The sequence below is a fragment of the Haliotis rufescens genome, unplaced genomic scaffold, assembly GCF_023055435.1.
Source record: "Haliotis rufescens isolate VD_foot unplaced genomic scaffold, xgHalRufe1.0.p SCAF_35, whole genome shotgun sequence".
Taxonomy (NCBI): Eukaryota; Metazoa; Mollusca; class Gastropoda; order Lepetellida; family Haliotidae; genus Haliotis; species Haliotis rufescens.
This window is the reverse complement of record NW_025964057.1, coordinates 3,694,802-3,717,216: the sequence shown is the minus strand read 5'-3', so window position 1 is coordinate 3,717,216 and position 22,415 is coordinate 3,694,802. Positions and strand designations below refer to the sequence as shown.

Sequence of the window (22,415 nt, the reverse complement as noted above, 5' to 3'; positions counted from 1 at the left end):
GTCCTGCTCCACACATGGTCCCCCCACCCACTCACCCTGCTCCTCTACGTCCCGCTCCACACATGGTCCCCCCACTCACTCACCCTGCTCCTCTACGTCCCGCTCCACACATGGTCCCCCACCCACTCACTCACCCTGCTCCTCTACGTCCTGCTCCACACATGGTCCCCCCACCCACTCACCCTGCTCCTCTACGTCCCGCTCCACACATTGCCCAGTCAGAAGTGGTGACCAGTATGTGGCCCCTCTACGTCCTGCTCCACACATGGTCCCCCCACTCACTCACCCTGCTCCTCTACGTCCCGCTCCACACATTGCCCAGTCAGAAGTGGTGACCAGTATGTGGCCCCTCTACGTCCTGCTCCACACATGGTCCCCCCACCCACTCACCCTGCTCCTCTACGTCCCGCTCCACACATTGCCCAGTCAGAAGTGGTGACCAGTATGTGGCCCCTCTACGTCCTGCTCCACACATGGTCCCCCCACTCACTCACCCTGCTCCTCTACGTCCTGCTCCACACATGGTCCCCCCACTCACTCACCCTGCTCCTCTACGTCCTGCTCCACACATGGTCCCCCACTCACTCTCCCTGCTCCTCTACATCCCGCTCCACACATGGTCCCCCACCCACTCACCCTGCTCCTCTACGTCCTGCTCCACACATGGTCCCCCACTCACTCTCCCTGCTCCTCTACATCCCGCTCCACACATGGTCCCCCACTCACTCTCCCTGCTCCTCTACATCCCGCTCCACACATGGTCCCCCACTCACTCTCCCTGCTCCTCTACGTCCCGCTCCACACATGGTCCCCCCACCCACTCACCCTGCTCCTCTACGTCCCGCTCCACACATGGTCCCCCACCCACTCATCCTGCTCCTCTACGTCCTGCTCCACACATGGTCCCCCACCCACTCATCCTGCTCCTCTACGTCCCGCTCCACACATGGTCCCCCACCCACTCATCCTGCTCCTCTACGTCCCGCTCCACACATGATCCCCCACCCACTCACCCTGCTCCTCTACATTCCGCTCCACACATGGTCCCCCACCCACTCACCCTGCTTCTCTACGTCCTGCTCCACACATGGTCCCCCCACCCACTCACCCTGCTCCTCTACATTCCGCTCCACACATGGTCCCCCACCCACTCACCCTGCTCCTCTACATCCCGCTCCACACATGGTCCCCCACCCACTCACCCTGCTCCTCTACATTCCGCTCCACACATGGTCCCCCACCCACTCATCCTGCTCCTCTACGTCCTGCTCCACACATGGTCCCCCACCCACTCATCCTGCTCCTCTACGTCCCGCTCCACACATGGTCCCCCACCCACTCATCCTGCTCCTCTACGTCCCGCTCCACACATGATCCCCCACCCACTCACCCTGCTCCTCTACATTCCGCTCCACACATGGTCCCCCACCCACTCACCCTGCTTCTCTACGTCCTGCTCCACACATGGTCCCCCCACCCACTCACCCTGCTCCTCTACATTCCGCTCCACACATGGTCCCCCACCCACTCACCCTGCTTCTCTACGTCCTGCTCCACACATGGTCCCCCACTCACTCACCCTGCTTCTCTACGTCCTGCTCCACACATGGTCCCCCCACTCACTCACCCTGCTCCTCTACGTCCCGCTCCACACATTGCCCAGTCAGAAGTGGTGACCAGTATGTGGCCCCTCTACGTCCCGCTCCACACATTGCCCAGTCAGAAGTGGTGACCAGTATGTGGCCCCTCTACGTCCCGCTCCACACATTGCCCAGTCAGAAGTGGTGACCAGTATGTGGCCCCTCTACGTCGTGCTCCACACATTGCCCAGTCAGAAGTGGTGACCAGTATGTGGCTCCTCTACGTCCTGCTCCACACATTGCCCCGTCAGAAGTGGTGACCAGTATGTGGCCCCTCTACGTCCCGCTCCACACATTGCCCAGTCAGAAGTGGTGACCAGTATGTGGCCCCTCTACGTCCCGCTCCACACATTGCCCAGTCAGAAGTGGTGACCAGTATGTGGCCCCTCTACGTCCTGCTCCACACATGGTCCCCCCACTCACTCACCCTGCTCCTCTACGTCCTGCTCCACACATGGTCCCCCCACTCACTCACCCTGCTCCTCTACGTCCTGCTCCACACATGGTCCCCCACCCACTCATCCTGCTCCTCTACGTCCTGCTCCACACATGGTCCCCCACCCACTCATCCTGCTCCTCTACGTCCCGCTCCACACATGGCCAAGTCAGAAGTGGTGACCAGTATGTGGCCCCTCTACGTCCCGCTCCACACATGGCCCAGTCAGAAGTGGTGACCAGTATGTGGCCCCTCTACGTCCCGCTCCACACATTGCCCAGTCAGAAGTGGTGACCAGTATGTGGCTCCTCTACGTCCCGCTCCTCTACGTCCCGCTCCACACATTGCCCAGTCAGAAGTGGTGACCAGTATGTGGCCCCTCTACGTCCCGCTCCACACATTGCCCAGTCAGAAGTGGTGACCAGTATGTGGCCCCTCTACGTCCCGCTCCACACATTGCCCAGTCAGAAGTGGTGACCAGTATGTGGCCCCTCTACGTCCCGCTCCACACATTGCCCAGTCAGAACTGGTGACCAGTATGTGGCTCCTCTACGTCCTGCTCCACACATTGCCCAGTCAGAACTGGTGACCAGTATGTGGCTCCTCTACGTCCTGCTCCACACATTGCCCAGTCAGAACTGGTGACCAGTATGTGGCTCCTCTACGTCCTGCTCTACACATTGCCCAGTCAGAAGTGGTGACCAGTATGTGGCCCCTCTACGTCCCGCTCCACACATTGCCCCGTCAGAAGTGGTGACCAGTATGTGGCCATCATTGTCATCACAGTTGCTGACAGGCTTATGATATTATCAAAATTTTCTGTTGTTTTAAATTTTAGAAATGTGAAGTAGGAGGCATTATATATTTTAACTATTCAAGTTATCCGTACATGTGATTCATGTGATCACTCACATGACATGAACATTTACTTGGAGTACATGCGCATCAAAGTGTCCAGCGGTGATAAATTTGGAAAGGTAACGATTTCTTGAAAGCAAACTTATGATGTCCTTACACAAAAGTAATTATCATATATTGAAGTGACTAAGATTACATTTAGAGATGATAAAATATATGTACCAATTTTCTTTTAGAAAAGTTAGGATGTCCTTAAAGAAAAGTAATTATCTTGTTTTGTAGAGAACATGTAAGTCTCCATTGTGTAATTGAAGGAAAGTATTGATGTCATCAACATGCTTACACCTCATGATGCCTACACGCACACCTACATCTGACACCTCACCTACACTAAAGCCAACCCTACGCTACCCTAGGCCACCCCACCACACCGTGCCACGCCACGCCACGCCACGCCACTTCACGCCACCACACCACACCACACCACACCACACCACACCACACCACACCACACCTTGCTCACTTGGATGTTCAGATGCATATAATTATAGTTGCATCATCTGTAAGTCAGTTATCCACTTTTACACCTGGAGCTCTGTTTGGATGGTGATATCTTCCCTTGGGTTGATTTCATTGTGAATGGGCAGATATGGACTAAGGGCTTTCTGCAACAGGAAATATGGCTGTTTATTCTTCTACATTCTAACTGATAAGTGGTAATACATGAATGTGTTTTGGTAATGTCCACACAAATACTCCTCCCGGAGCTGACTCCTTTAGCAAATTTACATTTTGTATTGATCAGACAAGTTGCCTCCGAGGACTGAATATGGAAGCAATACACTCAGGGATATGTCAGTCTGATAAATGTCATATTTTGGATTGTACAATAGTATCTTGATGAAAATAGAAAGAGACTTGTTTAGGAATTATGTGTTAAATAAGAAAATGTTGCAAATAAATACTTGGGAGTTGGGTTATGACTGTCAATGTGGCAGTGACTGTATTCATTGAAGTGTCTATTGGGGACTGTAACTCACCATGAGGAAGTCATTGATCTTCAGTTATGACAAATGATGTCATTTGTTTTGATTTTTAAGCAATTTTTTAAACCTAAACTATGTTGATAAATTGTTGGCTGCCTTAATCATTCAAGTGTGTAGTGAGTTACAACCATTTTGCTGAAGCTAATGCTAAAAGTATGGATGAATTTGTTTTGTCTTCATTGAATAATAATGTGAAAATAACAATTTTGTATTAGATGATGGACAGGTTGCTTGTCAATGCTCTTCAATCATTGACGTTAATTAATTCTGGGGCAGTAGAGTCATTTTATCAAAATGGGTTTAAGAGGAGCAGATATGTCATTATTGAAGGACATTGGAAAATGAACATGTTAACAGTGTAGTGGGGAATATAGGTCTATATCTGTACTCTGTGTGACAGAAGATGAACACATGTTAACAGTGTAGTGGGGAATATAGGTCTATATCTGTACTCTGAGTGACAGAAGATGAACACATGTTAACAGTGTAGTGGGGAATATAGGTCTACATCTATTTCTGTAAGGACTGTCTTGTAATGACTCATGCAGTCAACAATGTAGAAATATTGGATAATGATAACATTGAATTTAATCACAAAAAACAATAATTCTTTGTGCCATTGAGTATTTACTCACAAATGATCACTCACATTGGGTATTGGTAGTTTTCTTTGCGTATTCAATATGTTTTAAGTTCCTTGGTTCCAGTCTGTCTATTGGATGATTTTACACCAATGAGTGTGCTGTAAGTGCTTATCTCCACATTAACTGACAGCCATCACAATTGTTTACTGTACCATACCCGCTGTAAAAATAAGATTTCTTAGCCTGATTATATTCACACTATCTCTTTATCAAGGACATTAACAATCCCACAACGCAGTGTAGTGTTCTATTGGTATAATTTGTTGGAGTTATGACAAGCCTGGGGCTAGTGACTCGGCCTGTGATATCTGTGGGGCTGGTGACTAGCCATGATTGGCTCACTCACTCACCCTTTCACTCACTTACTCACCCACTCACTCACCCTTTCACTCACTCACTCACTCATTCACCCTTTCACTCACTCAGTTACTCACTCACTCACCCTTTCACTCACTCACTCATTCACCCTTTCACTCACTAACTCACTCATTCACCCTTTCACTCACTCACTCACTCACCCACCCTCTCACTCACCCACTCACTCACCCTTTCACTCACCCACTCACTCACCCTTTCACTCACTCACTCACTCACTCATTCACCCACCCTTTCACTCACTCACCCACCCACCCTTTCACTCACTCACTCACCCCTTTACTTACTCACCCTTTCACTCTCACTCACTCACTCACTCACTCACTCACTCACTCACTCACTCACTCACTCACTCACCCACCCTCTCACTCACTCACTCACTCACTGGAGGATGTCCATCTTCAGTAAGACCCCCTCTCTCCCATGGAATCAATACGGAGGGTAAGCAGCTGATCCTGCAGAGTTCCTGGGACATCTCCCTGATTAACGAGAGGCCCGTGATTACCAGCGCCACTGGACATGCAACAATACATGCTTGTTGCACTTGCCCCATATAGTACAGTTGGTTTGGAATTTCAGTACAAGTATTTAATGGGATATTAAACATTTACATGCTATTTATGTACACAATTTGAACTGGGGAAGATTTATTGGGTAAAGATCCGTGTACGGTGAAATGTGGCGGCAGTCTAATCTCAATCAATTCCCTTAAAGGGCTTAAAGTAGAAACCGGGCGATGTCAGTTGGATTCATGGAATGACAGTTTATGATTATTGTCGGATTTTATCATTGCTACATGCGAGTCTGTACACGGGGTATAGGAGATGGGGCTGTTTGGCCCAGCCTGACACAGGGGATAGGAGATGGGGCTGTTTGGCCCAGCCTGACACAGGGGAGAGGAGATGGGGCTGTTTGGCCCAGCCTGACACAGGGGATAGGAGATGGGGCTGTTTGGCCCAGCCTGACACAGGGGATAGGAGATGGGGCTGTTTGGCCCAGCCTGACACAGGAGATAGGAGATGGGGCTGTTTGGCCCAGCCTGACACAGGGGATAGGAGATGGGGCTGTTTGGCCCAGCCTGACACAGGAGATAGGAGATGGGGCTGTTTGGCCCAGCCTGACACAGGGGATAGGAGATGGGGCTGTTTGGCCCAGCCTGACACAGGAGATAGGAGATGGGGCTGTTTGGCCCAGCCTGACACAGGGGATAGGAGATGGGGCTGTTTGGCCCAGCCTGACACAGGAGATAGGAGATGGGGCTGTTGTTTGACAAAGTCTGACACAGGGGATAGGAGATGGGGCTGTTTGGCCCAGCCTGACACAGGGGATAGGAGATGGGGCTGTTGTTCAATACAATCCTACACAAGGTCAAGGAAAGATAGACCACCACAATACAAGTGTACACTTGCATCTTATACCCCTTGAATCTAATAACAAAAACTCAGTGAGAACTTTTGTGGTAACTATGGTTACCCTACACTTGCTGCGATGTTTGTTTTATGTGATTAATGATATGTTACATGTTATGCCATTTAAACTTAATCCCCCATTACCGGGTCAATGAATTATGCGATCCTATCTGTTGGCTATATCAAGGAGTGACATTTGCTGGATTATTGATTAAGGACGGATGATTGGGTATGGTATTTAGATGCGGCAACTGAGGAAATCAGCTTCCAGCATCGCTGTCTCCATGTAGGACCCGAAATGGTTCAACTTTTTCTCAGTTGTCATTCCAGACGGAGGAAAAAGAGGCCCGGATCGTGCGTCCTAAGCCCATAATTCTGTTGCTATTTTCTGTATCAATTACTGCGTCGGTAGGAAGCAGCTGACTGTCCGGACATTCCTCGGGACTTGCTCCTTCACTTATGTGGACTCGGCCACAAGTCTGAGATCAGACTGAGTCATACAGTAATACTATGTGCATAATTTGTGCCTCTTCGTCAGCCCATGCAACAGAATGGAATAGATTCTCCCTGGGCTGGAGTAAGACACATGGTATATTATTGATGCTGTTCGGCCTGTTTGATCAGGGCTAGTTTTGCCTGACTGGAGCCACATGAATGTCACCACTTGCTTTCTCACCTGTCGACCTCGTTAACTCAGGTAAGCCTATAACAGGGTCACTGTTAAATGGAAGTTAAATGGATTGATATGGATTGATAACGGTGTTAGAACCCACACCAAAATGTCGCTCTTAATTGTAATAAGAAGTTGTTCATCGATAAATTCTTATCCGTACTTAAATGGATTTTCTGTTTAGTGTTTGAAGTTATAAGGGGTAGATTTGGTTGATTTTCTGAGTCTTGCTTTCTCACCTGTTGACCTTGTTAACTCAGGTAAATCTTTAACTGGTCATATGATAGTTTAAGAGATAGTCTTAAAGACAGAAGTTACAAGGATCAGAATTGGGTCATTGGCTGTGTTTTCCCTCTCACTCGTTGACTTCATGAACTCATGCAAATATAATCCTTCGTTACTGTTTATATAAAGCGGATGAATAGTGCTCTTACTTATTTACAGTGCTACGTGATAGCTTGTGTAAGCTTCTGAAGTTAGTTTTGACTCTTGACATGCAGTTATAATTCCCTTGCCTTGCTATGTTACTCAGCATTCAGCGAGTACTTTGTATTGGCACATAGAATCATGCATCTCTGTATCCCTAGAAATGTTGAGTTGTGTACGCATGAGATTAACGATCAGGTGGGATTAACACTGGTTACAGTGTAGAGCCTGGCGGTTTTCTTTGTTTGTTTGTTGTTAATGCCCCACTCTGCAATATTCCAACTATATGATGGCGGTCTGTAAATAATTAAATCTGAACCAGACAATCCAGTGATTGACATTATGAGCATCGATCCATGCAATTGGAATACGATGGCATGCATCAACCAAGTCAGTGAGCCTGACCACCTGATCCCATTAGTTACCGCTTACCACAAGCATAGCCGCCCTTTATGGCGAGAATGGTGTGCTGAAAACCTATTCTACCCTGGATCTTCACGGGTCAGGGCCTGGCTGATTGTGTGGTGTTATAAATTATCATGGATCGGTGCTCATGATATCATCCACTGGTTTGTTTGGTTCTAACTTGATTTCTTACAGGCTGCTCCTATATTGCTTGGACATAAAATAATGTCACTTCACTCACCGTTAACTAGATACCTAATGCTGTGTTAAAGGGGTATGTGAACTAGCCATGAAAATTGTGGTATTAGGCAATTTTGATGAAGAAGAGCTTAGTTAAGTAAGAGCAGTTTCCTGTGTGGACTTGTGTGTGTTTACACAGGATGATATGGTGTTACTTGTACAGGTGATCGAAGATACATAAAATCACTGTGATAGATATACTATACTTACCTAGGTGACAGCAGCTGGTTCACATTGTCACTGGTTTACCTGTTATGTCGTTAACTCAGGTAACTTGAGTGCCATCTGATGCTCTAGTGATACAGGTGAGGGCTGTGGTGTGAATTTTACTTAGTAGCAGTTTATACTTATGTACTTATATATACATGTGTCAGGTAGAGCGTGTAGATGTCATCAAAACCTCCATTGATGGGCACAGGTAAATGGCCAAATCCTCCATCGATGGACACGGGTACATGGCCAAATCCTCCATCGATGGACACAGGTAAATGGCCAGATCCTCAATCGATGGACACAGGTAAATGGCCAGATCCTCCATCGATGGACACAGGTACATGGCCAGATCCTCCATTGATGGACACAGGTACATGGCCAGATCCTCCATCGATGGACACAGGTACATGGACAGATCCTCCATCGATGGACACAGGTAAAAGGCCAGATCCTCCATTGATGGACACAGGTAAATGGCCAGATCCTCCATTGATGGACACAGGTACATGGCCAAATCCTCTATCGATGGACACAGGTACATGGCCAGATCCTCCATTGATGGACACGGGTACATGGCCAAATCCTCCATCGATGGACACAGGTAAATGGCCAGATCCTCAATCGATGGACACAGGTAAATGGCCAGATCCTCCATCGATGGACACAGGTACATGGCCAGATCCTCCATTGATGGACACAGGTACATGGCCAGATCCTCCATCGATGGACACAGGTACATGGACAGATCCTCCATCGATGGACACAGGTAAAAGGCCAGATCCTCCATTGATGGACACAGGTACATGGCCAGATCCTCCATCGATGGGCACAGGTACATGGCCAGATCCTCCATCGATGGACACAGGTAAATGGCCAGATCCTCCATTGATGGACACAGGTACATGGCCAGATCCTCCATCGATGGACACAGGTAAAAGGCCAGATCCTCCATTGATGGACACAGGTACATGGCCAGATCCTCCATCGATGGACACAGGTAAATGGCCAGATCCTCCATTGATGGACACAGGTACATGGCCAAATCCTCTATCGATGGACACAGGTACATGGCCAGATCCTCCATTGATGGACACAGGTACATGGCGAAATCCTCCATCGATGGGCACAGGTAGATGGCCAGATCCTCCATTGATGGACACAGGTACATGGCCAGATCCTCCATTGATGGACACAGGTAAATGGCCAGATCCTCCATTGATGGACACAGGTACATGGCCAGATCCTCCATTGATGGACACAGGTAAATGGCCAGATCCTCCATTGATGGACACAGGTACATGGCCAAATCCTCTATCGATGGACACAGGTACATGGCCAGATCCTCCATTGATGGACACAGGTACATGGCCAAATCCTCCATCGATGGGCACAGGTAAATGGCCAGATCCTCCATTGATGGACACAGGTACATGGCCAGATCCTCCATCGATGGACACAGGTACATGGCCAGATCCTCCATCGATGGACACAGGTACATGGCCAGATCCTCCATTGATGGACACAGGTACATGGCCAAATCCTCCATTGATGGACACAGGTACATGGCCAGATCCTCCATCGATGGGCACAGGTACATGGCCAAATCCTCCATCGATGGACCAAGGTACATGGCCAGATCCTCCATTGATGGACACAGGTAAATTGCCAGATCCTCCATTGATGGACACAGGTAAATTGCCAGATCCTCCATTGATGGACACAGGTACATGGCCAGATCCTCCATCGATGGGCACAGGTAAATGGCCACAATGTAATACCTGTACAGGAGGTGACGAGGTAATTAAGGCAACACCTGATCCTGTTATTGTGCGTACCTCCGCATAGACACAGGGTCACCGGTCTCTGCTGTTGGGTTCATCTTCATTAAGCTGATAAGGCTCGGATTCCTCAGTCCGTTTGACTACAATATTAGTCAGTCATACCAGTCAATCACTGAAAGTGATTCTAACTTACGTATTATCATTTTCATACTTCTTTCATACGTACTGTTAATACATTTTGGTTAATAATAATGACAAGTGAGGATGTAAATATTGCTTTACACTTCATCAACATTGTCACAGCTATCTGATGATGATGATGATGATATAAATATTGCTTTACATTTCATCAGCATTGTCACAGCTATCTGATGATGATGATGATATAAATATTGCTTTACACTTCATCAGCATTGTCACAGCTATCTGATGATGATGATGATGATGATGATGATGATGTGTTGAGTATCATATTGCTTATAATAAGAGTCACTGGTTTGTCTGGTCCAGATTAGATTATTTACAGGCTGCTATTATAGAGCTTGAATATTGCTGAGTGTGGTGTTATGAACAAACAAACAAACAAAATTAAGTTTCACCTCAGTTTGAAATTAAGAATTGGAGTAAAAGAAGTCCAGGGGCCATGTTGTGACCCGATTGTTAAACATACGTTTAAGGGTCCAAGTTGATTCAACACTGAAGCAGGAAACCCTGAGGACCCAGGGACCCCCCTTAATGTTCACCACTGATCACCGTGCTGCAGCTAATGAAGGACATCCGGTGGGTGTAATCAGGGATGTCCTTGTACTGCGATTACCATGGTCACTGTTTCAGTGAATACCTTACTGTCACATGTGATGACATTTGACCTGGATTCAGACCAGGATGTCTTGAGGACGTCTGATGAGGATGCTGGATGATGTTGACATGGTTGCGAGTGTTGTATTTGCTGTGGTGGGAAAACTGTGTGTGTCTGTGATGTGGGTCTCCACTCCGCCAGGCTTGGAGGAAGACGAGCAGGTACATATGTGTGCTGCCTAACATTACCAATCATTAAGACAGCACCCGAGGGGTCACAATCTTGTGCTGCAGTTGGGTTGATGAATTGCTGACTGTATGTGTTTTTATGCTGATGTCAGCAATTTTACAGCTGTAACACTGTAGGGAGTTAAACCAGTGTAATGTAACATTGTAGGGAGTTAAACCAGTGTAATGTAACACTGTAGGGAGTTAAACCAGTGTAATGTAACATTGTAGGGAGTTAAACCAGTGTAATGTAACACTGTAGGGAGTTAAACCAGTGTAATGTAACACTGTAGGGAGTTAAACCAGTGTAATGTAACATTGTAGGGAGTTAAACCAGTGTAATGTAACACTGTAGGGAGTTAAACCAGTGTAATGTAACACTGTAGGGAGTTAAACCAGTGTAATGTAACATTGTAGGGAGTTAAACCAGTGTAATGTAACATTGTAGGGAGTTAAACCAGTGTAATGTAACATTGTAGGGAGTTAAACCAGTGTAATGTAACATTGTAGGGAGTTAAACCAGTGTAATGTAACACTGTACGGAATTAAACCAGTGTAATGTAACATTGTAGGGAGTTAAACCAGTGTAATGTAACATTGTAGGGAGTTAAACCAGTGTAATGTAACACTGTAGGGAGTTAAACCAGTGTAATGTAACATTGTAGGGAGTTAAACCAGTGTAATGTAACATTGTAGGGAGTTAAACCAATGTAATGTAACATTGTAGGGAGTTAAACCAGTGTAATGTAACATTGTAGGGAGTTAAACCAGTGTAATGTAACACTGTACGGAATTAAACCAGTGTAATGTAACATTGTAGGGAGTTAAACCAGTGTAATGTAACATTGTAGGGAGTTAAACCAGTGTAATGTAACACTGTAGCCAGTCAAACCAATGTAATGTAACACTGTAACCAGTCAAACCAATGTAATGTAACACTGTAGCCGGTCAAACCAATGTAATGTAACACTGTAGCCAGTCAAACCAATGTAATGTAACACTGTAGCCAGTCAAACCAATGTAATGTAACTCTGTAGCCAGTCAAACCAATGTAATTTAACACTGTAGCCGGTCAAACCAATGTAATGTAACACTGTTACCAGTCAAACCAATGTAATGTAACACTGTAGCCAGTCAAACCAATGTAATGTAACACTGTAGCCGGTCAAACCAATGTAATTTAACACTGTAGCCGGTCAAACCAATGTAATGTAACACTGTAGCCAGTCAAACCAATGTAATGTAACACTGTAGCCAGTCAACCCAATGTAATGTAACACTGTAGCCAGTCAAACCAATGTAATTTAACACTGTAGCCAGTCAAACCAATGTAATGTAACACTGTAGCCAGTCAAACCAATGTAATGTAACACTGTAGCCAGTCAAACCAATGTAATGTAACACTGTAGCCAGTCAAACCAATGTAATGTAACACTGTAGCCAGTCAAACCAATGTAATGTAACACTGTAGCCGGTCAAACCAATGTAATTTAACACTGTAGCCGGTCAAACCAATGTAATGTAACACTGTAGCCAGTCAAACCAATGTAATGTAACACTGTAGCCAGTCAAACCAATGTAATGTAACACTGTAGCCAGTCAAACCAATGTAATTTAACACTGTAGCCAGTCAAACCAATGTAATGTAACACTGTAGCCAGTCAAACCAATGTAATGTAACACTGTAGCCAGTCAAACCAGTGTAATGTAACACTGTAGCCGGTCAAACCAATGTAATGTAACACTGTAGCCAGTCAAACCAATGTAATTTAACACTGTAGCCGGTCAAACCAATGTAATGTAACACTGTAGCCGGTCAAACCAATGTAATGTAACACTGTAGCCAGTCAAACCAATGTAATGTAACACTGTAGCCAGTCAAACCAATGTTATTTAACACTGTAGCCAGTCAAACCAATGTAATGTAACACTGTAGCCAGTCAAACCAATGTAATGTAACACTGTAGCCGGTCAAACCAATGTAATTTAACACTGTAGCCGGTCAAACCAATGTAATGTAACACTGTAGCCAGTCAAACCAATGTAATGTAACACTGTAGCCAGTCAAACCAATGTAATGTAACACTGTAGCCAGTCAAACCAATGTAATGTAACACTGTAGCCAGTCAAACCAATGTAATGTAACTCTGTAGCCAGTCAAACCAATGTAATTTAACACTGTAGCCGGTCAAACCAATGTAATGTAACACTGTTACCAGTCAAACCAATGTAATGTAACACTGTAGCCAGTCAAACCAATGTAATGTAACACTGTAGCCGGTCAAACCAATGTAATTTAACACTGTAGCCGGTCAAACCAATGTAATGTAACACTGTAGCCAGTCAAACCAATGTAATGTAACACTGTAGCCAGTCAACCCAATGTAATGTAACACTGTAGCCAGTCAAACCAATGTAATTTAACACTGTAGCCAGTCAAACCAATGTAATGTAACACTGTAGCCAGTCAAACCAATGTAATGTAACACTGTAGCCAGTCAAACCAATGTAATGTAACACTGTAGCCAGTCAAACCAATGTAATGTAACACTGTAGCCAGTCAAACCAATGTAATGTAACACTGTAGCCGGTCAAACCAATGTAATTTAACACTGTAGCCGGTCAAACCAATGTAATGTAACACTGTAGCCAGTCAAACCAATGTAATGTAACACTGTAGCCAGTCAAACCAATGTAATGTAACACTGTAGCCAGTCAAACCAATGTAATTTAACACTGTAGCCAGTCAAACCAATGTAATGTAACACTGTAGCCAGTCAAACCAATGTAATGTAACACTGTAGCCAGTCAAACCAGTGTAATGTAACACTGTAGCCGGTCAAACCAATGTAATGTAACACTGTAGACAGTCAAACCAATGTAATTTAACACTGTAGCCGGTCAAACCAATGTAATGTAACACTGTAGCCGGTCAAACCAATGTAATGTAACACTGTAGCCAGTCAAACCAATGTAATGTAACACTGTAGCCAGTCAAACCAATGTTATTTAACACTGTAGCCAGTCAAACCAATGTAATGTAACACTGTAGCCAGTCAAACCAATGTAATGTAACACTGTAGCCGGTCAAACCAATGTAATTTAACACTGTAGCCGGTCAAACCAATGTAATGTAACACTGTAGCCAGTCAAACCAATGTAATGTAACACTGTAGCCAGTCAAACCAATGTAATGTAACACTGTAGCCAGTCAAACCAATGTAATGTAACACTGTAACCAGTCAAACCAATGTAATGTAACACTGTAGCCAGTCAAACCAGTGTAATGTAACACTGTAACCAGTCAAACCAATGTAATGTAACACTGTAGCCGGTCAAACCAATGTTATTTAACACTGTAGCCAGTCAAACCAATGTAATGTAACACTGTAGCCAGTCAAACCAATGTAATGTAACACTGTAGCCAGTCAAACCAATGTAATGTAACACTGTAGCCAGTCAAACCAATGTAATGTAACACTGTAACCAGTCAAACCAATGTAATGTAACACTGTAGCCGGTCAAACCAATGTAATGTAACACTGTAGCCAGTCAAACCAATGTAATGTAACACTGTAGCCAGTCAAACCAATGTAATGTAACACTGTAGCCGGTCAAACCAATGTAATTTAACTCTGTAGCCAGTCAAACCAATGTAATGTAACACTGAAGTCAAACCAATGCTGCCTCTAGGGATCAGGGGCCAGAATGGGTCTCGGTACCTTATGCTTGCAGAAGCCAACAAAATGGACATCGGTTAGACTCTGGCTTGATTGGATGAGTGTCGTGTTTGTGTTATCAGCCACATGTTTGTCAGACCCTCATTAATGTGTCCTCATTAATGTTCGACAGCTGTCTTATAGCTTGAACATAGTGGATGCAGAATTATACGACTGTCAGACCAGTGGTTGATCTCATGAAGCCATGCCATTGAAGCATGACAATCATCGTTCAGGGTGAATGCAATATAGTCAGATCTCTGCTGGGGTATTGGGTGGTTGCCGACTGTTTATGTCTCTACTGTCATGATCACACCATCCCACAGCCAGCTCTTACAACCCAGGGTCACCTCCGCAGTGTACTGGATAGAGCAGCTGCCTGTTAAGGGGAAGGTCGATGGTCCGATTCCAGGTCGTGTCGAACCCCAAATGTCAAAACATGGTACTTGTTGTTACCAGCCTGGCACTTGGCATTGAGGAAGGACTGGTTGGCTTGAACGCCACGCCACGCCACGCAATGCCACGTGTGCGTTGCTAATGACTACGTGCATGTTCCTATATGCAAGGGGTCGGCATATGGTTCTTGGTAGGAGGTGACACAGTTGCACATCTCATGCAGGATGGCAGACAGTCAATGTACACTACCATGGGGATTACTAGTTGGGATTAGTTTCTTATGAATAACGCTGATGAAGTGATTCAAGGCATATACATGTCATGGCTACAGGGTAGGTAGCCTCTGTTCATTCAGACGAAGGTTGTCCCAAATTAGTCGCCATGACAGAATGATGACCTTCCATGACTATTTTTGAGGGCCTCCGTTCTACAAAGTGATCTGTGTGCTGTGATTGTCCTAAGTCTATGTGAAAGTATGGAAGTCAAGATCATCCTGCAGAGTGTGAGATGCCGTTCCCTCACTCACTCATTCAAACACTGGCATGCATAGTGCATGGATAATGATGACCTCCTTTGATGACCTGCTATGACCTGAGGTCACCATGCCCTGGGCACACTCCACATTCATTCAAATCTGAAACAGTTGAAATCCTCACTGAAGAAGAATTAACGTAAAATCTATATGTGAGCATTGCAATGTTACATAACTGTGTATACTGTCAGCCTGGGTCAATATTGCATCCTACGACGGACGAGCACCGTAACACATTGATTCTCCGGCTAAAGCCTACACACTTAGTTCAGTGTCAAGGCGTCGCTGATGGTGTTCTGCATCGATGTAGTCGCAGGGGGGGAGCAGGACGATGGAGATAGGGGAAGTTGATGTTAATTGGCTTTCAAGGAACAGTCCTGGACGTAATGACTGGAAAGGTTGACATGCACATGTGACATGAGTTAGTTATGTGTTGTGTTCACGTCTCAGTCAGTAATATTCCAGTTTTATAATGGCAGCCAGTAAAACATCAAGACGGACGAACCAGTGGAGGATATTATGAGCAATGGGGGGGGGTTTACATGATGCAAAAATGTGCATCCAGTACATGCACTCTCACTCACTCACTCACTCACTCACTCACTCACTCACTCACTCACTCACTCACTCACTCACTCACTCACTCATTATGGAATGGATGGGAGGCTGATCTGCAACAATACTGTTTCATGAATGTGTTTTGCCTTGTTGATTTTTTAAGTTCAGTTCAATGTGTGATAAACACACTGATACAGGAGGATATCTGTCACCACGGAAACATGATGTTACACTATGTCGGAACTATTTTCCATAAAACAAGAAATATCCCCCCATCCCCCCAAAAATCCAAACAATAAAACTTAAATCAGAAAATATTTACTGTTTATTTTAATTTGTTCTCCTTTTATATTTTTTGTGTGTTGTTGACTTGTTTATGTAGGGACTGGACTTTTTTTCAGTTGTATGGAAAATATATGCAGGTTTTGTAGGTTTTATTTCCTCACACAATGATATTTCTCGTATTGTGTTAGAAAGTATTATAATCCTATAAAAGGTGTTGCCAGCTGATTAAGTGCCAAAGTAAAGGAGTAGTTTTGCTATCCATGTGTTTACTTGCTGCGTTGACTGTGTTATCGGAAAGTGACGTTGATGATGAATGGCTAATGGACTGCACTTAATACATATTTATAGACCAGCCGATGTGGCCCGGGTGGCCCAGTTGTCTGAAGTGGCGCAGCTGTCTGAGACTGGTGTGTCCTCGGCTGCCCCGGCCTCGTCTTGAAACCCACTAAGGACTTTGTTAGATGGTGCGATATTTCACTCTCACTCACTCACTCACGAACGAACGAACGACAGTGGATGAATGAATGAGGTAGGGGTGATGAAGTAGGGGCGATGAACTAGGCTGCTGGTTAAAGCATTTGCTCATCACACCAACGATCTGGGTTCTCTTCCAAGGCCAGACAAGATAGCTTAGGGAATACTGCTGAAAATGGCTTAATCTCTCTCTCTCTCTCTCTCTCTCTCTCTCTCTCTCTCTCTCTCTCTCTCTCTCTCTCTCTCTCTGTGAGTGTGTGTGTGTGTCTCTCTCTCTTATTCATCTAAACAAGCCTGTAAGCTGAGGAGCTATGTCTTTCTCTTTATGGCATCAACACCATGGCAACAAGTATCTGAGTTGGGAGCTGTTTACCCGGTTTGACTGGCAAACAGATCAGTGACGGCCTCTCAACATGGCTGATGGGAGTCGTTCTGTCCCCGATGCTTGTCACTCCGACATGAAGACGGACGACTGGTGCTGGCTCTGCTTTAATCCTCTCCATCAGGTGTGATCGCTTTGCCGCCGCCGTGAGATGATGAGGCATGATGGGTGATGAGGCAGACGTGTAACTCTTGCTGATGTGGCATCAGACTTGAATCTTTGTTTTCAGACATGTTTCTTACTTTCTGGAATGGATTCCTACATTGGAGGAATGTTGGTTGGTATTTAATTTATTGAAGTGATTTTTACTTTGGACTGTAATACTTTCATACATATTTGTGCTTTGATTATTCTTGATGTATCTCAGTGCCATTTCGTTGTTTTGCTTTACATTTTCTCGGATGAGTATAAGTTGTGAGTAGAGCCTCTTGATTGCTTCTTCCACTGTTTGTGCCATGTTTGGAGGAAGCCCTGTGACCAGAGGTCCAGGTCAAAATAGGTCCTCAGGACCCCGAGCTTGTCATTTCAGCCATCTAATTGGTCACAGTGTGTCACCTTGCAGACTGCATGTCATCATTACCAGGTGGTATGGATTGGTGCTCTTAATATTAACCACTGGTTGGCCTAGCCCACATTTACAGGCATGTAAACAGCATTCACTAACTCACTCTAGGATGAGTGAAGGGATTGTGTTAGAGCCGTGCCTCCACCTCCTGGTGAGTTAGTCTACATACAGGACTCACTGGGAAATGTCCTTCTAGGACTTGAGGAAGGGAGAAGAATGTGGAGGATGCTGCAGATGGGTCGGTGGCTGTCGATGATCGTACGGGTGAATACGTCAGGGTGGGTCTGTGTGGGTAGGTAGATAATGGCATGGGTAGATGATTGTATGGATGGGTCAGTGTGGGTGGGTAGATGATGGTGCAGATGGGTCGATGGCGGTCGATAATTGTACAGTCGAATACTTCAGGGTGGGTCAGTAGTGTGGGTGGGTGGATGAATGTATGGGCGAATACGTCAGGGTGGGTCTATGTGGGTAGGTAGATAATGGCATGGGTGGATGATTGTATGGATGGGTCTGTGTTGGTGGGTAGATGATGGTGCAGATGGGTTGGTGGCGGTCGATGATTGTACAGGCAAATACTTCAGGGTGGGTCAGTGGTGTGGTTGGGTGGATGAATGTACGGGTGAATACGTCAGGGTGGGTCTATGTGGGTAGGTAGATAATGGTGTGGATGAATGATTGTATTGATGGGTCTGTGTGGGTAGGTAGATAATGGCGTGGATGGATGATTGTATGGATGGGTCTGTGTGGGTGGGTAGATAATGGCGTTGGTGTATGATTGTATGGATGGGTCTGTGTGGGTAGGTAGATAATGGCGTGGATGGATGATTGTATGGATGGGTCTATTTGGGTAGGTAGATAATGGCGTGGGTGGATGATTGTATGGATGGGTCTGTGTGGGTAGGTAGATAATGGCGTGGGTGGATGATTGTATGGATGGGTCTGTGTGGGTAGGTAGATAATGGCGTGGGTGGATGATTGTATTGATGGGTCTGTGTGGGTAGGTAGATAATGGCTTGGATGGATGATTGTATGGATGGGTCTATTTGGGTAGGTAGATAATGGCGTGGGTGGATGATTGTATGGATGGGTCTGTGTGGGTAGGTAGATAATGGCGTGGGTGGATGATTGTATGGATGGGTCTGTGTGGGTAGGTAGATAATGGCGTGGGTGGATGATTGTATGGATGGGTCTGTGTGGGTAGGTAGATAATGGCGTGGGTGGATGATTGTATGGATGGGTCTGTGTGGGTAGGTAGATAATGGCGTGGGTGGATGATTGTATTGATGGGTCTGTGTGGGTAGGTAGATAATGGCGTGGATGGATGATTGTATGGATGGGTCTATTTTGGTAGGTAGATAATGGCGTGGGTGGATGATTGTATGGATGGGTCTGTGTGGGTAGGTAGATAATGGCGTGGATGGATGATTGTATGGATGGGTCTATTTGGGTAGGTAGATAATGGCGTGGGTGGATGATTGTATGGATGGGTCTGTGTGGGTAGGTAGATAATGGCGTGGGTGGATGATTGTATGGATGGGTCTATGTGGGTAGGTAGATAATGGCGTGGGTAGATGATTGTATGGATGGGTCTATTTGGGTAGGTAGATAATGGCGTGGGTGGATGATTGTATGGATGGGTCTATTTGGGTAGGTAGATAATGGCGTGGGTGGATGATTGTATGGATCGGTCTGTGTGGGTAGGTAGATAATGGCGTGGGTGGATGATTGTATGGATGGGTCTATTTGGGTAGGTAGATAATGGCGTGGGTGGATGATTGTATGGATGGGTCTGTGTGGGTAGGTAGATAATGGCGTGGGTGGATGATTGTATGGATGGGTCTATTTGGGTAGGTAGATAATGGCGTGGGTGGATGATTGTATGGATCGGTCTGTGTGGGTAGGTAGATAATGGCGTGGGTGGATGATTGTATGGATGGGTCTATTTGGGTAGGTAGATAATGGCGTGGGTGGATGATTGTATGGATCGGTCTGTGTGGGTAGGTAGATAATGGCGTGGGTGGATGATTGTATGGATGGGTCTATTTGGGTAGGTAGATAATGGCGTGGGTGGATGATTGTATGGATGGGTCTGTGTGGGTAGGTAGATAATGGCGTGGATGGATGATTGTATGGATGGGTCTATTTGGGTAGGTAGATAATGGCGTGGGTGGATGATTGTATGGATGGGTCTGTGTGGGTAGGTAGATAATGGCGTGGGTGGATGATTGTATGGATGGGTCTGTGTGGGTAGGTAGATAATGGCGTGGGTGGATGATTGTATTGATGGGTCTGTGTGGGTAGGTAGATAATGGCGTGGATGGATGATTGTATGGATGGGTCTATTTGGGTAGGTAGATAATGGCGTGGATGGATGATTGTATGGATGGGTCTATTTGGGTAGGTAGATAATGGCGTGGGTGGATGATTGTATGGATGGGTCTGTGTGGGTAGGTAGATAATGGCGTGGATGGATGATTGTATGGATGGGTCTATGTGGGTAGGTAGATAATGGCGTGGGTGGATGATTGTATGGATGGGTCTGTGTGGGTAGGTAGATAATGGCGTGGATGGATGATTGTATGGATGGGTCTATTTGGGTAGGTAGATAATGGCGTGGGTGGATGATTGTATGGATGGGTCTGTGTGGGTAGGTAGATAATGGCGTGGGTGGATGATTGTATGGATGGGTCTGTGTGGGTAGGTAGATAATGGCGTGGGTGGATGATTGTATGGATGGGTCTATTTGGGTAGGTAGATAATGGCGTGGGTGGATGATTGTATGGATGGGTCTGTGTGGGTAGGTAGATAATGGCGTGGGTGGATGATTGTATGGATGGGTCTGTGTGGGTGGGTAGATAATGGCGTTGGTGTATGATTGTATGGATGGGTCTGTGTGGGTAGGTAGATAATGGCGTGGATGGATGATTGTATGGATGGGTCTATTTGGGTAGGTAGATAATGGCGTGGGTGGATGATTGTATGGATGGGTCTGTGTGGGTAGGTAGATAATGGCGTGGGTGGATGATTGTATGGATGGGTCTGTGTGGGTAGGTAGATAATGGCGTGGGTGGATGATTGTATTGATGGGTCTGTGTGGGTAGGTAGATAATGGCGTGGATGGATGATTGTATGGATGGGTCTATTTGGGTAGGTAGATAATGGCGTGGGTGGATGATTGTATGGATGGGTCTGTGTGGGTAGGTAGATAATGGCGTGGGTGGATGATTGTATGGATGGGTCTGTGTGGGTAGGTAGATAATGGCGTGGGTGGATGATTGTATGGATGGGTCTGTGTGGGTAGGTAGATAATGGCGTGGGTGGATGATTGTATGGATGGGTCTGTGTGGGTAGGTAGATAATGGCGTGGGTGGATGATTGTATTGATGGGTCTGTGTGGGTAGGTAGATAATGGCGTGGATGGATGATTGTATGGATGGGTCTATTTGGGTAGGTAGATAATGGCGTGGGTGGATGATTGTATGGATGGGTCTGTGTGGGTAGGTAGATAATGGCGTGGGTGGATGATTGTATGGATGGGTCTGTGTGGGTAGGTAGATAATGGCGTGGGTGGATGATTGTATGGATGGGTCAGTGTGGGTAGGTAGATAATGGCGTGGGTGGATGATTGTATGGATGGGTCTGTGTGGGTAGGTAGATAATGGCGTGGGTGGATGATTGTATGGATCGGTCTGTGTGGGTAGGTAGATAATGGCGTGGGTGGATGATTGTATGGATGGGTCTATTTGGGTAGGTAGATAATGGCGTGGGTGGATGATTGTATGGATGGGTCTGTGTGGGTAGGTAGATAATGGCGTGGGTGGATGATTGTATGGATGGGTCAGTGTGGGTAGGTAGATAATGGCGTGGGTGGATGATTGTATGGATGGGTCTATTTGGGTAGGTAGATAATGGCGTGGGTGGATGATTGTATGGATCGGTCTGTGTGGGTAGGTAGATAATGGCGTGGGTGGATGATTGTATGGATGGGTCTATTTGGGTAGGTAGATAATGGCGTGGGTGGATGATTGTATGGATCGGTCTGTGTGGGTAGGTAGATAATGGCGTGGGTGGATGATTGTATGGATGGGTCTATGTGGGTAGGTAGATAATGGCGTGGGTGGATGATTGTATGGATGGGTCTGTGTGGGTAGGTAGATAATGGCGTGGGTGGATGATTGTATGGATGGGTCTGTGTGGGTAGGTAGATAATGGCGTGGGTGGATGATTGTATGGATGGGTCTATTTGGGTAGGTAGATAATGGCGTGGGTGGATGATTGTATGGATCGGTCTGTGTGGGTAGGTAGATAATGGCGTGGGTGGATGATTGTATG

At 46.0% G+C, this 22,415-nt stretch overlaps 2 protein-coding genes across 3 annotated transcripts in view; one reads left to right on the top strand and one right to left on the bottom strand.

The window, feature by feature from the left end:
- LOC124134456 (cell surface glycoprotein 1-like) overlaps positions 1-22,415 on the top strand; it is a 118,156-nt gene that overhangs the window by 33,426 nt on the left and 62,315 nt on the right. Inside the window, exon 1 of one of the 2 annotated variants that reach the window (XM_046499291.2) lies at positions 6,903-7,105. The exons of the other annotated variant lie outside the window; for it this stretch is intronic. The gene's annotated coding sequence lies outside the window, so the exon portion shown is untranslated. Of the gene's footprint in view, positions 1-6,902; positions 7,106-22,415 lie in introns of those variants that run through there. 2 annotated transcript variants of the gene reach the window in all.
- LOC124134489 (circumsporozoite protein-like) lies at positions 8,980-11,072 on the bottom strand. Its single transcript, XM_048381040.1, has 2 exons — positions 11,025-11,072; positions 8,980-10,140 (listed from the first exon to the last, which is right to left on the bottom strand). Exons 1-2 carry the CDS (start codon positions 11,070-11,072, stop codon positions 8,980-8,982), a joined length of 1,209 nt encoding a protein of 402 aa, XP_048236997.1.